The following is an 18,844-nucleotide window of genomic DNA, read 5'->3' as shown; positions in this document are numbered from 1 at the left end:
GCTTCGTTTTGGCTTTAGGAAACTGCTACGTAGCCGTAACGTTACTCTTGGTACTTACCTGTAATTTTGGCGATATAATTTCTGAATCTGTACCAAATTCCCGAGTTTGACTACTCTCATTTATTTTGATACAGTTGGTCAAATATTATACATTATAGGTAGGAATCGTTTATTAACCCTCCAATTTGCTACTACATACATTATAATTTATAATATATGTTACTAATTGTAACGCTCAAACCTTTTGACCATTATAATTATGGAGAGCCTTGGTGCTTGTAGCCTTGTTATAATTACTTATCTGTCGACCGCGCGGCATCGGCAATCGGCATGCAATCAGACTATTCAAAAGCTTCCGTTACCTTCACGACTGTGCGAATATCGAGTTACGACAAATTACTACTCAAGGTCAGATCTGTGATTGTTATCAAATAATTAGAACACATTTGTATTACATAATTTATTTATTTGTCTATTCGTTTCAATAATTACTAAAACGAAAACTACATCGTACGTCGAAACAATTTTTCGCTTTACCAATGGGCGGCATGGGACAAGGGAGCTGAATGAAGAAGGCCATGATGGGATAAGTGCGAGATAGGGGCGGTCCACACAGCGGAGTGAGCCAGAGGAGCGACATGGGCGACGTGAGAGGGAGAGGAGATCACATCGACACGGGACTGGTGGGACACGGCAGCGGGAGCCACGTGCGCGACCACGGGCGCGGCGTGCGCCACGGCGATGGGAGCGGCGTGCACGACGGGAGCGGCGTGCGCAATAATAGCGGGGCTGGAGATCACATCCACACGCGATTGATGGGAGACGGCAGAGGGGATTGAGTGAGCGATGGGAGCCCAGGACGAGAACAGGGACCTTTTCTTCAGCCAGTGACCGTGACCGAGACCGGAGTGGGCACCGAGGAGGGAGTGAGCACCGTAGACGGAGTGAGCACCGTAGACGGAGTGATCACCGTAGACGGAGTGAGCACTGTGAAGGGGAGCGGCCACGACGGAGTGCACGGGCGCGGCCACCACAGAGTGAGCTACCACAGCGGGGCTGGAGTGGATGTCAACGCGGGATTGGTGGGACACGGCGGAAGGAGCGATGGCGTGAGCGACGACCGGGGTGGCGTGCACGGCGTGAGCAAGCACGGGCGCGGCGTGCACGGCGTGGGACACGACGGCGGGGCTAGAGATGACATCCACACGAGACTGGTGGGAGGTGGCAACGGGCGCGTGGGCGACGATAGGGGCAGCCAGAGCGTAGTGACCGAGGGAACGCTTCTTCAGCCAGTGTCCGTGTCCAGCGAGGCCATGGGCAGCCAGACCGTGTGCGGAGTATCCGAGCAGAGGCGCGGCGTGAGCGGTGACCAAGGGAGCGTGGGCGACGACGGCCGGGCTGGAGTGAACATCGACGCGGGACTGGTGCGAGACGGCGGCGGGCAGGGCGTGGGCGACCACAGCAGGGGCCACGACGGAGTGGGCCAGGGGCGCGACGGCGTGCACGAGGGGAGCGTGGTGCTCCAGAGCCTTGGCCTGCAGGTGCAGGGCGCGGGCGCCGATGACCTCAGCGGTGTCCAGCGGGCGGCCGTGCGGGTCCAGCACTAGCGCGGGGTGGTGTGGCGGCTGCGCCAGCGGCAGCAGCGACCCACAAGCCACAGAGGCGAGAGCGAACAACACCACCATCGATCTCATTTTGACGTGGTCTGTGTTGTTGATTCGACGAGTACAAGATCACTTCAAACCAAACGGCTGACTGATACAGTTAACGAACATTCCCCGTTATTTATACTCACGACGGTTAAATAATTAGCTTATTATTTTACCAACCGTAAATTAAATACGAACACAATGTCAAGTGTCACATGAAAGTAATCGACCTTGCTCCGAGGGCAGCTTTAGCATTCCGACGGTTATTCAAAATCTGTTAAATCACTACTCGGTTGTCCGTCCTAAGCGGTTAACCTCTCGATGCCTTAGGGCCTCAGTTAAATCTACCTATAGTGACGACGACTAATCGATTTGCGTAGTATCTATTTCCATAGTGTCCAATAAAGTTTTGGTGCAGTTTAGTTCTACATTATGTAAACTTATTCAAAATATGAGTACATAGGAGTACGTTATTACAAAAATAGCACCCTTATAACATAAATCAATTGAATGTTGTCTGTGAAAATAAGCCGCTTTAATGTTAAATGTTAGCACCTGTAAAGACACCTACAATAATATATTAATTAGCTCAATGTTAACAATCAAGCATCATAGTTATAGCTATGTTGTAGCAGATCAAAGACCTCTCCGCTCCGCGGCTCTGGAGAATAAGTGGGATATTTGGTACCTTAAAGTATAGCTGTACCTGTCTGATCTCTATGTATTAATTAATTTATTTATTTAACACAATATTATTTTATGTAAGGACCGATTTGTACAAAGTCAGTATGTATACTTATTTTCTGAATTTATACAAAAATGTTTAGGTGCTGAAAACAGCTAATACATGTTTTTCCAAACAGCTGAAAAGTACCTGTACCACAAGTCACTGACAATGTCAACACTGACATATACGCTAACGTCTACGTAATTTACTTTCTATACATCTCGCTCGCACTAATATGCCAGTACGAGCGAGATGCATAGAAAGTAAATTACGTTAACGCTAGCGTTTATGTCAAGTGCCAACTGGTGGTAGCTGTACAGGTGTGTGCTCTGTGAGTCTGTGATGGCAAGATGGTTTATTACATATATTAGGTATTATAAGTAGGCAGACACCAACTATGGTGTCATTATAAAATTTTGATAATGACTCCGTTTACATAACAAATAATTTGCCGAACCGAAAAGAACCTGCGGCCCTTATCAGAACAAAGGTCAACGACCGCGTGGAAAATAGAACAACAAAATACCAAAGCCTTCCTGCCATTATGTCACATACCACGGAAAAGGCCCGAACCAAAAGTAGGTCCTGAAATAGATTTCTTTATACAACAGAATTGTACAGGCAAATTTATAAAATCAAGCAGAACGGGTTCAATGAAATGAGGAAATGGAAGTATGAAAAGGAAAAAAATTATGCGTAATTTGTCAAATGTGCCACGTGTTTTGAATGTCACTCTTCGATAGGTTTGGTATCATCCATTGACTTACAAAGGCATTTATAGTAGGTACATTGTGCAACGAGGTAAGTGAAATATTGGACACGAGGGTGAGAATTAAAGACGCAATTTTGCGATATACTTACCCCCGGTATTACACACAGTGTTTTCATCACTCTTGCTAAAAAACTAAATTTTAAGCGTTTGTTTGTTTGCAAACCGCAAAGGACACCGGACCTAAAGTGTGGTTTCATTTAAATATCTTGAGATTATGATATGTTATAGGTTATAGACTTCAGAGTACTGAACAAAAGTCTCTAAGGGTGCTACCACTGTTTCCGAATCCCTTTCAGAGTTTCGAGTATTTTTTGCAGTTTTTTGCTTAAGCCGAGCACTGACTAACAGGCCGCCGGACGATATCGGCCTGTCAGTTAGAACAAAAATTTGACAGCTCCGAACAACTGACAGGACGATATCGTCCGGCGGACAGGTAATCAGTGGGCCCCTTTAATGGTACGGGTTCCGTGTGCGAGTCTGACTCGCACTTGGCCGGTTTTTTTATTATGATTATAATTTGTATAACTGAGCAAACTTATATGGATAACATTCCTATCGCGTGTGCTATTAAATAAACTAAATCATTAGCTGCTGAAATAGTAGTTTATGTGACTGCTACATAATAAAAGGCATTAAAATACGAGTGTGGGTTTATGAAACGAATGAAATGAGTTTCATAATAGTATCACACGAGTGTTTTAATGCCTAATTATGTACAGTTACATACACTGCTTTATCTACACACATATTATAAACTTTCTATGATATATTCACTAACCTCATATTACAGCCGACATTGGGGCACTTTCTCTCTGGCGGAACTCGCGGATATGAGATGGCGTCTCCGAAATATCTTTATCGTACATTTTACACGAAACTTTTGTTTAGTTACTTTAAAAACAACAAAATAAATTATTTTTTACTTTAAAAACTAATTAAAAGATAAACTGTACGTCAAATGGCGGCAAATGAAAACTTTTTTCACGCATGTCACGCATCCGTAGTTTTTTTTTAATTCAAAGACAAACTAGAGTCGGGGTCGATTACCATATCGTCCGATACCAACTTACAAGCGAGATTTGTCAATATTGTATGCAATTGCCATTTGATTTCGAATAAAACGTCATCTCGACTGATATTAGAATAGGGGTCAAATCAAATTGCTTTTTTTTTCAGAGATGTTCGAAATTTGAATGTCATTACCAAATCGATTTTGATATAGTAATGAAGCTATTACCACATTTTCACAGATAAGAAATTTGCTGTAACAAAACAGTTTATCGTAATGTGGGGCATTATTTACGGATTTTGAAGGCATCATAGAGAGTTTATGATATGTTTGTAGATAAATAACTATTTAATTAATTCTCACAACTAGGTACCTACTTCAAACAGATTATTATTTTTTCGTTAAAATGTTGTTCTCTAAGTATTCTTTTATTTTTGAGTACAAAGCAGTTTCTCAACGAGTCATAACTTTAATGAGTACCTTCGCACTCTGAATGCTTACTACTGATTGCTAACCTCTCCTTATTTAGGAATGTTACATGACACTTCACTGGAAAATACATCAGAATTTCGTTTATGCTAAACATTTTAAATAATAGGTATATCTATAATATCTATATATAGTTTTTCAAGAGCCGTTAGTCAATGCAACATAGCATAGGCAATGTAAATCATAGGTACTTTTTTATTATGCTAGTATTATAAGCCTATGGATGGATGAATTGGATGAGTATAGTTTTTTTGTTCAACTCTACTGACTAAACTTATTTGCCAGACTAATCATAATATTATGTTATGATCACTTGATAAGACGTCAGCTTGCGATAAACCTTCTTCAAACATCAATGTCATTAAATAAAAGTAAAAATAAATTAAATTGAATTTGTACCCTCTAGAAGGGTGTGTTGGGCACATGGGCATCCTCCCGAGGGCACCAAATTTTGATAGGTATTTTTAAATTAGTTTTAGTTATTTTAATTGTAGTTAGTTTTAGTTTTATATTCCTGTTTATGTCTTAGTCATAGTATAAACATTAATTTCACTTAAGAACAAAGAATTCTAAAACTATAAATTACAACTAAAGTGTATTTACTTACTAAACCTAAACTAACCTATAAAAACTAATCAAATAACCCACCCCGCATCGCCCCCGGCGCAAAGGTGCCCATCACACTTGCTGCGTTACCCCGTTGAAGCATTAGATTGGAATACTCGTAGTGATAAGTAGAGCATCCAGTGTCAATGACTTTGTGTTTCCCAGCTGCAGCTTTACCTTCATCATCTGTTCAATTCCCATCACAGGGGCTAACCCTACCGAACCTAACTAGTTGGGTGCGTCGACCTCTTTCAATACACATGTTCTATAGCGAAATAAGCCCTTTCAGGGTATTATATGCCATGGTAGATTAAACTCGCTTTACAAACTGCGTATTATCAAGACCGAGCTTGTACCGTACGTTATACCTTATCCGAAAATACGGACTTTTGGTCCGATATTTGATAGATAAACTAGTACACTCCGAATTTTATGACTATTAGCTATTATCCTCGTAGTATTTATTATATGTTGTATTAGGTATAGTCTGTTTTTGAACTATTTAGGTATAAAGTATTACTGCCACACATTTATGTGTAAGAAACAAATGAGCGTTCCATACTATTTCCTTTGGCCAGTAGGCAGTACTATACAGAAAAGAAACAGACTATAATTAAGAGCCAGTCCATCCGTTTCTTACTTGTGATATCCTTTTCTCTAGTAATATATGTAAGTGTCTAATGTTGCAATACACAAAACGGTGTAACAAGCATCCACAATTCCTTATTTTAAAGAAGCAAGGCCCTGCACCTGTCCGTCAAAAATTGATGGATGTTTTTGTTGACATCGACGGGGCGTGTTTTGTTGCGACTCGCGAGTAACAGGGTTATCTGTAGGACTAGTGTTGGTTAGGACTCGAGTCCTTTGAGTCCTCTGCTTCAAGACTCGACTCAGTTTTACAGACTCTTAAAATTAAGCCAGAACTCAAGTTCTTTTCAACTTGTTAGAGACCCGAGACTTTTGTAGAGACTTGAGTCCTTTTCAAAGAACTCTCGATTTTTTTTACAAAATATTTCTAAATGCATCATTATGTAAAATTCGTAGATCAGGTACACAAATCATACAAAAACGCCTAATTTCTTTACTGTTATTTAGGAAATACCTATAAAATTATTTACGGAGTCTTTATTCGGAGGCTCGAGTCCTTTTGAGTTGCTCGTAAAAAATACTCGACAAAGGACTCGACTTGGGTCTTAAAAGACTCAGAAGCGCCGAGTCTCGTAAAAACGAGCTGAGTTCTTCAAATTCCGACTCAAAAGACTCGAGTTCCTACCAACACTATGTAGGACTGGCGACGATTCATCTCTGTCGCTGGAGATCCTTGCGGATACTACAAAGGACACTGACCAGATTCTTGGCGAAAACAACACAATTTAGGTGCAGATTGAGTATTCCATTATTTTACAAGGTTTATCATTTTGACGTGTTTTCATACAAATATTTTATTCTATATTGTTGCTTTTTATAACTCATTTAACTAAGTGAATGTAAGTCAATAAAATCTAACAAAAGAAAGCCATGCATGAGTCATTAACATATAATAATATAAATTATAATGCATAAGTAATGTATTGGAGCGGTTTCAGGTAGTTATGACTTATCACTTATGCATCTTCCGAACCGTAGGTGTTGGATGTGAACTCTGCTGGCTCTAACCAAACATGTATAGGTTTTTGTGAGTTGGATCCTTTTCCTTAAATTACGTCCTTTATTAAGATCTACGTAAAATCTAAGTACCTACTACATATTGGTAAAACCTAAGTCGTAATCATAATATTCCCAGACGATTTTGACGTCCTTTGTAAAAGAGGCAATAACTTCGTAAATTACATATTTCCTTATTAAAAGTGACTTTCAAAACTGTTCCTTGCATAATAAGACTGGCTGCCCTTGGCTGTATCGGAAGTGCTCTAAGTGTCGCCGGGAACTGGTTTTAGAACGTTGTTGTGTCATGCCTAAATAACCTGAGGACCTAGGTACCTACATATTTTGGTAAACATTAAAAGAAGCCTATACCTATTCAAGTACACATCTAGACTGAATTGAATATCGGAACGAAATACGTACTCGTAGTTATTTGAGAAACAAGAGAGCTAAGTTCGAGTATTATTTCGAGTGCTTATTTTGAGTCCCGTGCAATCGAAAGATTCCAAAATAGATCCAGGAGCGTAACGAGTTAATCTAATTTAGAATCTTGAGCGTAGCAAGGTAATCAAAAGTATGAGAGTATATAATTTTGACCACGAGTTGCACATAGGTACAATTTTTAATCGCAGTTAAGTAATTTTTTCTTTTTAAATCTTAACCGAATTTTAACAATCAATTCTGATACAGGGTCGTATCAGAATTGATTGATACATAAGACCTAAAGATAAACTAGATAAAATTATTGTATAAGGTAAACGTACTGGTGCTCGACGCGGTCCCAGTACATGTCATCTTGAAACTTAAGTTGTTGTCAATAGAGGTGACAGCGAGGTGTCATCTATTGGGCATTAGCATGTCGAGCACTAGTACGTTTACCTTATACAATAATTTTATCTAGTTTATCTTTAGGTCTTATGTATCAATTAAAAACATGAAGCACTCGTCAATAAAAAAAAACTATTAAAAAATATAAATTTATTATGTCTTTTCATTTCTCACATATTTAATATTATTTACATATGACATAGTAAGAAATGAAAACTACACAGTTTTGCTCGAAGTCGTTGTGATCGCTTTTTACCAGGAAGAATAGACGGCGGGGGCCCATGCGGAGCGCGCCTCCACCACTGACGGGTAGGCCACGCTTTGGACCACGGCGGGAGACGAGTGCACGTCGACACGGGATTGGCTGGACACCGCTGCCGGAGCGGCGTACACAGAGGGCGCAGCGTATACAGAGGGTGCAGCGTACACAGAGGGTGCAGCGTACACGGAGCGAGCTGCCACGACGGGCTCGGCGACAACCGTCTCGGCGACCACGGCGGGCGAACTGTGCACGTCGACGCGGGACTGATGCGACACTGCTGAGCCACCGGCGTACACGGTAGCGGCCGGAGCGGCGTATGCCACGGCAGCGGGAGCCGCATACGCAGCTACCACCGGCTCCGCCACGACCGTCTCGACCACCGCAGGCGAGCTGCGCACGTCCACCCTGGACTGATGGGACACCGCCGCCGGGAACGAGTAAGCCACGGCGTGGCCCACCGACCGCTTCTCCAACCGCGGAGCAGCAAACGCCACCGCGACCACAGCGAACAACACCACCAGCGATCTCATAGCGAACGAGGTCTGTGTTGTGTTCGAGCGAAATAAGATCACTTCACACCTTGCAGGCGACTGATGCTCAGTTAGGACTCGTCTCACTATTTATACAAACGATAATAATCTATGCATGACTCTATTGAGATCGCCATTTGGGCGTAGAGGAGTACAAAAGTAACCGTCCTTGCGAGACGTCGCCGAAATCAGATCCGAAAAGGTCGCTCTAGTTGAGTTACAATTACAGGAGCTTGCAGCGGCTAATGGAGGCTTGGCATTTTTTGGCGGTCTGCTGACGACATCGGACAGGCCCACGCGTAACTAGTGCGCCTAAGCATTGTCATTTACAAGTTTTATCTCGACAAGGGCGTTCCTACGTACTCAATCCACATCCGCAATGTCACGGTACCTACATACCTCACTACCCACCAAACAGGACATTGGCCATTATTAATAACATACATTCAATTAAGATTTATCATTTGCATATCGTGTTTCACAAGGTATTTTATTATACTTTAATTGTGCCATTTTGATGAAATAGTCAATAAAATGGTAATACCTCTTAATAATTCGTTTCCTGCGATGGCGAATTACGTACTAAGTACAGTCGCCATCAGATATATCGGAGCGGCCAAGGTGCTCACAAATATCGGAACACGCCTCTATTGTCAGGGCGTTAGAGCGCGTGTTCAGATATTGTGAACACCTTGGCCGCTCCGATATATCTGATGGCGACTGTACCTATAGCTAAATATTAATATGAATCATATATTAATATAATATAATGATAGGTACATTGCAAAATCTACCACCTTAAAAACACTCAAAAACAATTAACATAAGTCTCTTTATATGAAATATCTATAAAAAACCGGGCAAGTGCGAGTCGGACTCGCGCACCAAGGGTTCCGTACCATAATGCAAAAAAAAACGGCAAAAAAATGCAAAAAAAAACGGTCACCCATCCAAGTACTGACCACGCCCGACGTTGCTTAACTTTGGTCAAAAATCACGTTTGTTGTATGGGAGCCCCATTTAAATCTATATTTTATTCTGTTTTTAGTATTTGTTGTTATAGCGGCAACAGAAATACATCATCTGTGAAAATTTCAACTGTCTAGCTATCACGGTTCGTGAGATACAGCCTGGTGACAGACAGACGGACGGACGGACAGCGAAGTCTTAGTAATAGGGTCCCGTTTTACCCGTTGGGTACGGAACCCTAAAAAGTGACTTATTTACATAGTTCTTGAGCGTATTGTGTCATTTATTTCCATTTTTGTTTCAAATGACAGTCTTCTTATCGGCGAAGTATTCATGTACCGTAAAATGGGGTGAGTAGGGTCAAAACTGAAATTCAAACCTCGATAACATTTTATTTACTTTCACCTGACCGTTGTCTGTAATCAAATCTTGCAAGTTAAATTTGATCCATGCACTTCCCGGTGTCCGATTGAGCTGAAATTTTGCATGCGTGGATAAATTGGATGACAATGCAATATTATGGTACCATCGAGCTGATCTGATGATGGAGACAGGAGGTGGCCAAAGGAACTCTGTGATGAAACAACGCAACCTAATTGTGTTTGGGGTTTTTAGAATTGTCTCGATGAGTATTAGTTGTCTGTCGTAAGAAAAGTACAGTCAGCGATAAAAGCTTGTACCAAAAATGAAATTTTTGCCAAAAACTTATTTTTACAAGCTTTTATTTACTTTCACCTGACCGTTGTCTGTCTGTAATCAAATCTTGCAAGTTAAATTTGATCCACTTTCCGGTTTCCGATTGAGCTGAAATTTTGCATGCATATATAAATCGGATGACAATGCAATATTATGGTATCATCGAGCTGATCTGATGATGGAGACAGGAGGTGGCCATAGGAACTCTGTGATGAAACAACGCAACCTAATTGTGTTAGGGGTTTTTAGAATTGTCTCGATGAGTATTAGTTATCTGTCGTAAGAAAAGTACTGAAACTGAATGGTTTATATAATAAGTGTTCAGGTCGTTTGTATTTTAGTTTTTATTTTATTTTGTAGTTCCATTTCATAACTTTGACGATAATTAGGAAAACCCACCTCACCCCGTAGTGCCTCGTATTTGGGGTGAGATGGATTTTCATACAAAGATGATTTTAGAACATTGTTGGATCGATTTTTTTTTATTATACGTATTACTATAGCTCCATTTTAAATTGGAATACATTATTTTTGTAGCAGTAGCCTTAAAATCCCTTCTCACCCCCCTCTCAAACCTTCTCTCCCCATTCATAACCTACCTCTCCTCGCGAAACCTACTCACCCCGTTTTACGGTAGTACCTACCTATACTTTGTGTACTACTATACTTGGCAACTTGCCTACAACCACGATGTTACTAGACTATAAATTATTTACAAGTCCTTAGAATATTCAGCTTCGAGTACATATTCCATCGAAAAATATAGAAATCGGTTAGTACTGTAAAAGGTGCGTTAAAATTTGGCTACAAATATAATGACCACCAAAAAATACTTTGGTACCCTAAATAAAAAAATCATGCTTACCAAAAAAAATTACTGAACACCAAAAAAATAAGGCCTAAAAATACAAAAGTACCACCATTTTAATTACGACTGCACTTCAAATTGTATTCAAATACCAAATATATTGAATGATCACCAAAAATCATTAATTATCACCAAATCTTGAAGACCAAATTAATGCGATATTTTCACCTAAATAAACCACTATGATTACCAAAAAATGTATACATATTACCACATAAAGTAAACTGATGCCAAAATTACTAGCCCCTCCCGCTCAACCCCCCGTAGCCCGCACCGCATACCTAGTATACCTACCTAACCTAATCTACTTTTCTAGTAGCATTTCGTTATGCTACTAGAAAAGTAAACACTGCTATCAGTTAAGTGGGTTAGGTTAGGTTAGCACTGCGACCCTTACAGAAACGAAATGGTACTAGAAAAGTAGGTTAGGTTTAGTTTCAACTGCTACCCATACAGATACGAAACGCTACTAGAAAAGTGGGTTAGGTTAGGTTTGAACTGCGACCCTTACAGAAAAGAAATGCTACTAGAAAAGTGGGTTAGGTTAGGTTTGAACTGCGACCCATACAGAAACGAAATGCTACTAGAAAAGTGGGTTAGGTTAGGTTTGAACTGCGACCCTTGCAGAAAAGAAATGCTACTAGAAAAGTGGGTTAGGTTAGGTTTGAACTGCGACCCTTACAGGAACAAAATGCTACTAGAAAAGTGGGTTAGGTTAGGTTAGAACTGCGACTGTTACAGAAATAAAATGCTACTAGAAAAAGGTGACGAAGTGGATTAATTAATTTAATAGGATAACGATATATTATTAAATATTTGGTTAAATTTATTGTGATCATTTACTATTTTTGCGTTTACAATGATTATTTTGGAGTCATTTGCTTTAGTAGGATAGCAAGATTTAAAAATTTGGTTATCATTTTACATTAAAATGGAGTTCTTATTTTGGTGGTCATTTACTATTTTTGGGTTTACAATGATTATTTTGGTGTCATTTTCTTTAATAGGATAGCAAGATGTAAAAATTTGGTTATCATTTCACATTAAAATGGGGTTTGAAATTTGGTAATCATGAACTATTTTTGGGTTAATAATGATTAGTTTGGTGTCATTTCCTTTAAAAGGATAGTAAAATGTAATAAAATTGGTAATCATTTCACATTAAAATGGTGTTATAATTTTGGTGATCATTCATGATTTTAGGGTGGTAAAATAGATTTTTTTGGTATTAAGAGCCAACAGGAGTGGTCATTCCTCCATACAAACGTAGTCCTCGTTTTCCTCCGTGGTTTTTGAAGCTAGAGCAATGATTTTTTCAACACAGATTAATATTGTCAATATCTGTGTCGGACCGTTTTGCTTTTTTTGATATTTTTGTTTTTTAAGGCGCTAGAGCCCTTCAAAAACGGCCAAAATGGCCTAATAGACTATGCCGCAATGAGAGGCGTGGTATTCAAAACTGATATCAATTAGCCAAAAAAGCAAAACGGTCCGACACAGATAATTTCATAATCATTTAGATTTCCAAATTTGGTTACGATTGGTTAAGTTTTGGGGGAGGAAAAAGAGGACTACGAAACCTCGATTTTTGTCATTTTTACGCAGGATTTTTCGCCTCAGCTGCAGTTGTCCCTATCGCACTAATTTTAGGGGCGGAGTCAAGTTTCTAAATACGTACACAGCCAGAAAAGTGATGGGCAATAGTCGACATTTAATGTCGATAATCTAGTGATGTAAGAAGTTATCGATAAACCGTCTTGTGTGAAAATATCTAGATCCTAAGATACAAGGGGTTTTGGGTTGAGAGTAGGGAACACATTTTTGTAGTTATGATATACAATCTATTATGAACTTTTTGATTCTAATATTTCAAATTAGAAATCAAAATCAAAAATATTTTATTGCATGGTTAAAATGGTTTAACAAAATTTTTAGGTACCTACAGGCACGCTTCGTAATTGTCGAGCAATTTAGGGTCCTAGCTGAATTGGTTGTTCCATACTTACTCGTGCTCTATGGAATGTCCAATTTAGCTAGAACCCTAAATGGCTCAACAATCACGGAGCGTGACAGTACTAATGATTCATGTTCTGTATATCCTGCCCTACAATGGCGTTAATATTTGGTTGTCATGTCTATACTTCGTTTTTAAGCATTATTGAAAAAAAAAATAGTAAATACTAATATTAACCACTAAGTACATAACTATTACAAAAAAAGCTAAATAATTATACGATTGCATGCTTAAAAAAGACACGTCACCTTCACTCTAATGCTAAACAAACGAAGAATAAGAACTAACAGCGATAAGACCGCCTGTTGCTACCTTTATCTACATTGTAAATCGGTTTTAGGGTTCCGTACCCAAAGGGTAAAACACGGGACCCTATTACTAAGATTCCGCTGTCCGTCCGTCCGTCTGTCACCAGGCTGTATCTCACGAACCGTGATAGCTAGACAGTTGAAATTTTCACAGATGATTTATTTCTGTTGCCGCTATAACAACAAATACTAAAAACAGGATAAAATAAAAATTTTAGTGGGGCCTCCCATACAACAAACGTGATTTTTGACCGAAGTTAAGCAACGTCAGTACTTGGATGGGTGACCGTTTTTATAAATAATGGTACGGAACCCTTCGTGTGCGAGTCCGACTTGCACTTCGCCGGTTTTTTTTAAATTTGTTTTTATGTTTGTGGTGTAATAAAGAATATTTTAGAGTCAGACCAAGAAAAGTCTACAGCAATTTTGATAGCACACGCAGTGCAAGTGTTATTTATATGTCATAATTTCATAGAAGCGACGTTTGAAATAATACTTGCACTGCGTGTTCTATCAAAATCGCTATAGATTTTTCTTGGCCTAACTCTACTTTAAATTACAAAGTAAGGCCTAAATTATAAAATAAGGCCCATCAATTTTTTTTTTTTGTGTTTATTAAACTTGATATTTTGTCTATAGTATTAGCGGACATGGCCTCAAAATTTAAACCCGCTTAAGAATCGGGCCTTATTTCGTGCATTATATACAATACTACCCATTTTTGTGTAGTCATTATTTATACTATAGAAGCATTGTTTGAGTGGCCAATTATTTAAACAGTATTTTTTTAAAGGGCAACGGTGGCAATATTTTAAGGTCTGGATAATAAGATACAGATCTTAATAAGGATATCAATGTAAGTGAATGTTACCATGACTACCAAACAAACAAATGTGATAGAATTTGCCAGCTGGCATTGTAACATTCAGACAGTTACCTATGTACCTAATCCAAATATGAATAAATTAGTAATATTTTAAACAGGAAAGTAAACCGAATTTTGGCCTTTTGCTGGACACAATCACAATAGTAATTTGTTTTACAAGAGGGCAAAGTTTATCGCCACCGGTTGATGCATTTGCAGCACCAATGGTAGAAAATGCAAGCTCAGCATCAACTGCATAATCGACGTTTGATATGACTATTGAATCCGAGCTTTTTGATCATGAATCATGATAAAACAAAATTTTAGAAGGTCGCAGAATAGTGGATTTAAAATATTTATTTTCTGTGATCTCAAATATCAGGCACGATCATACAAATTGTACATTTGCTGATCTTGCCTTTGTCATTGAAAGACGTAAGGGTTTACACAGAGAATATATATTCAAGTGTAATATGTGCAAAAAAAAGGAATCGATACACTCTGAAGACCCAAAAAGAAAATGTTAGTAAATACTGCTCCTCCCCATGGTTACTTGGTTCCTTATTCAACCTACCTGAAATTAAACGAGTAGGTTAGTAAATTATATCATTTTACATTATAAAGTTAAATGTTTAGGTATCTCAATCACTTACTCACTGGTGGACATGGACGCAAAATTTTTGCCCATCTACTTATACTATCTTATAAAAAATGAAATTTTGAAAGTTAGCACGCTTAAAGTTCGTTTTTAGGGTTCCGTACCTCAAAAGGAAAAAACGGAACCCTTATAGGATCACTCGTGCGTCTGTCTGTCTGTCCGTCTGTCACAGCCTATTTTCTCGGAAACTACTGGACCAATTAAGTTGAAATTTGGTACACATATGTAAATTAGTGACCTAAAGATGGAAATGTTTTTTTTATAATTTTAAAATACATAGGTTCGAAGTTATTTAAGAAAACAGCCAAAAAATGACCATTCACCCCCTTTTATCTCCGAAACTACTGGGTCTAAAATATTGAAAAATACACAAAATAGTTCTTTACCTATAGATGACAGGAAAACCTATTAGAAATGTGCAGTCAAGCGTGAGTCGGACTTATGTACGGAACCCTAGTTTTTGCATTAAGGTAACAGATTTTGACATGTCTTATTAAAAATTACCATTGAAAAATAAGTCATAGCAAATATGTTAGAATTATAAATCATATTAATCATATTAATGAGCAAGAGCACCCTAAACCGGCGAGCGTGTATGAGGAATGTTATGAATGTGAAGGAAGCGAAAGTGGTATGTCAGGATCGTAGCAAGTGGAAATCCGTGGTCTCTGCCTACCCCTCCGGGAAATAGGCGTGATTGTATGTATGTATGTATGTATGTATTAATCATATACTTTTTTATATTCTTTTGCTTTCATAAGTAATATAAACTAATTTTTGAAAGCGTTTTTCAATAATTATTAATAAAAAGACACGTCATGATTGTTTACCTTCTTTCTAATGCTAAAAAATAACGAACTATAATAACCGGGCCTTATTTGGTACAGAACCTTGATTTGATAGGTACATCGGATATTCTGGGCCCCTGAGTTTGTTACGTAAAGGACAAAATGGTGACATGTGGTTAGAGCTGATACTGTTAAACTAGTGGTTCTGTGCGCTAAGTATAAAAAATAAGCTTCAGCGAACTCATTAAGCCTAGAAAAAACCCTACACCCTACTGCCACTTAAGTCAGTCTTGAGTCTTTGAATCAATTTCCGTAGTAGTACTAGTACTAGCTCGGATTCAATAGTCATATCAAACGTCGATTATGCAGTTGATGATGAGCTTGCATTTTCTACCATTGGTGCTGCAAATGCATCAACCGGTGGCGATAAACTTTGCCCTCTTGTAAAACAAATTACTATTGTGATTGTGTCCAGCAAAAGGCCAAAATTCGGTTTACTTTCCTGTTTAAAATATTACTAATTTATTCATATTTCAGATTAGGTACATAGGTAACTGTCTGAATGTTACAATGCCAGCTGGCAAATTCTATCACATTTGTTTGTTTGGTAGTCATGGTAACATTCACTTACATTGATATCCTTATTAAGATCTGTATCTTATTATCCAGACCTTAAAATATTGCCACCGTTGCCCTTTAAAAAAATACTGTTTAAATAATTGGCTACTCAAACAATGCTTCTATAGTATAAATAATGACTACACAAAAATGGGTAGTATTGTATATAATGCACGAAATAAGGCCCGATTCTTAAGCGGGTTTAAATTTTGAGGCCATGTCCGCTAATACTATAGACAAAATATCAAGTTTAATAAACACAAAAAAAAAAAATTGATGGGCCTTATTTTATAATTTAGGCCTTACTTTGTAATTTAAAGTAGAGTTAGGCCAAGAAAAATCTATAGCGATTTTGATAGAACACGCAGTGCAAGTATTATTTCAAACGTCGCTTCTATGAAATTATGACATATAAATAACACTTGCACTGCGTGTGCTATCAAAATTGCTGTAGACTTTTCTTGGTCTGACTCTAAAATATTCTTTATTACACCACAAACATAGAAAAAACCCTACACCCTACTGCCACTTAAGTCAGTCTTGAGTCTTTGAATCAATTTCCGTAGTAGTACTAGTACTACTAAGATACTAGGAGGTAATAAGGCCTATAGTAGGTATAATAAGGCCTACCTGAAAAATAATGTTCTTACAATAGTGTAACCGTGTTAGTTATTTGAGTAACATATATGTAAAGTGATACAATTAAAAGCTAACAGCAAACCAGTACATAAATTATATCTTATGTACTTCTTATGAATTACACTCTTATAAAGGTTTCGGCTAATTACGCTTAATTACTTGAATAAAGGTAGATGAATTGCGTGCGGTCCAATAGGTAACCACAACTCACGGAGTCCAAAACAATAAGCTGATCAGCAAAGTCAAGTAAACAAAGCCAAGTCACAGTAGTAGAAAGATTATCGAGTTCCGTAAACGTAAGCCGGGTCAAAAAATTCAATCGCAACACAGTAAGTAATAACTTAATAAGTGAACGCCTCGTGGCAGTAACGCACGAAAAATAACATTGCAAATTGTCGGCAATGAGGCGCGCGCGGGTGCAAGCGTACGCATCTGTGTGCGTGCATTACACACACAAATACAGTCTCTCACGCCCCGTCAGAGCGACGGGTATATTCAGCTTGAAATCTCAAAATTGACTTTTAGCTCAGCTCCCGTTTCGTCTTCTGGTGATCAGTTAAATAGCAGCCTTAAAATTTTATTGTAAAATATAGTCTCCGAAGCAAAGTATACACAATATTCGGTAGTCTCAAGGACCCTGTACAATTGTACATGTAAAATGTATCAACTCTCAGATTCGGAGAATGTATTTACTGAGGTGTATAAAAAAGAATAAAGTTAAGTACAAAAAAAGTTTTAGGCGCCATAATCTGGCCGTAGCGTGACGTTGTAACTTAAGCCGCCGGGTATTGAGCTGACTTCCGCTATGCTACAAATATGCACCTATGTAATACAAACAGGGCTGTCATGTCGGCACTGTTTGCTTTCCGGACAATCGTGGTTTAAGACGATAGTGGACGATCGCTGATCCATACAAAGTAGTCCCCATTTTCCTTCCTTGATATTGATATTATGGAAAATATTTCTATACAATTTAGTGTACTTATGTGCCATAGCTATGACTTTTTTGTTTATTTTTTTTACTTATTATAAAAAACCTCGTACTTCCTATAATACTTAATTAAAAAAATGTACAAAAACCAAGCGAATGAGAACAGCTATGGTTAATATATACATCAAATTACGTAATCGTACATTACATTACGATACAACTGCGAAAAGTAGGAAATTCGCAACGAGTGGCCATAAATTGAAGCACGCCTGAAGGGTGCTTTAAATTTAAATCGACACGAGTTGCGAATTACCTTTTCGCACGTGTATTGTACAACCTTTTACAGCACGTATAGGGCCCGATTCGGATTTTGAAATAGCCATCTATTAGACATCTTTTAGACATCACCAAGATACGATAACGATATGTTTAAGATCTAACCTGTCAAATTTGACATTTGCGCGATTCTGAAGATACTGTTGAACGATTTCCACAGGATATGACTTAGAGATCCAATTCACATCTAATAGATATCTTACTCTATCTAACGTAAAGGTGACATTGGTTGCCCGAATTGCGCTGCAAAAGAGAACTAGTTGATACGGCAGATGGACCTTTCAATTTTCGACACAGACACGTATTGTGCTAATTACCGCACTAGGGCGGTAAAGTAAAAATATTTCAGACACAAATTGGGAATACGTTCCTATGGAGCAGCGGTCACGTGACGTCGCCCACTTTCGTCTCTTAGACGTCATAAACGTCGAAGAGTGCAAACCAAACGTATTTAGATAAGATATTTAGAAACATGGAAAGAATCTTGCACAATAACATTACATACATTTAAATAAGATACACTCAAGAGCAATGAAAACGGGTGCCGTTACCTATATTTAAATATGATTCGTCTGAATGTTAATTTAAGTAGATAATCGAGATAAGATATGATAAAATATAATCATAACAGAGACTAT

At 38.5% G+C, this 18,844-nt stretch overlaps 2 protein-coding genes across 2 annotated transcripts; both read right to left on the bottom strand.

Annotated features, from left to right (window-relative positions):
• Positions 1-445: 445 nt before the first annotated feature.
• On the bottom strand, positions 446-1,777 carry LOC134795437 (uncharacterized). The gene has a single exon (XM_063767277.1). The coding sequence runs from the start codon at positions 1,692-1,694 to the stop codon at positions 534-536; it is 1,161 nt and encodes a 386-aa protein (XP_063623347.1). The 5' UTR covers positions 1,695-1,777; the 3' UTR covers positions 446-533.
• A 6,082-nt stretch (positions 1,778-7,859) lies between these two features.
• On the bottom strand, positions 7,860-8,943 carry LOC134795786 (cuticle protein 38-like). Its single transcript, XM_063767722.1, has one exon. It carries the CDS (start codon positions 8,514-8,516, stop codon positions 7,977-7,979), a length of 540 nt encoding a protein of 179 aa, XP_063623792.1. The 5' UTR covers positions 8,517-8,943; the 3' UTR covers positions 7,860-7,976.
• Between the last annotated feature and the right edge of the window lie 9,901 nt (positions 8,944-18,844).

This window comes from Cydia splendana, chromosome 12 (assembly GCF_910591565.1).
Source record: "Cydia splendana chromosome 12, ilCydSple1.2, whole genome shotgun sequence".
Lineage (NCBI taxonomy): Eukaryota > Metazoa > Arthropoda > Insecta > Lepidoptera > Tortricidae > Cydia > Cydia splendana.
The sequence above is the reverse complement of the archived record's forward strand: the minus strand, read 5'-3'. Positions and strand labels throughout refer to the sequence as shown.

Bases quoted from the DNA above. Each gene is read 5' to 3' on its own strand.
- LOC134795437 (XM_063767277.1), bottom strand. From the start codon at position 1,694: ATGAGATCGATGGTGGTGTTGTTCGCTCTCGCCTCTGTGGCTTGTGGG.
- LOC134795786 (XM_063767722.1), bottom strand. From the start codon at position 8,516: ATGAGATCGCTGGTGGTGTTGTTCGCTGTGGTCGCGGTGGCGTTTGCT.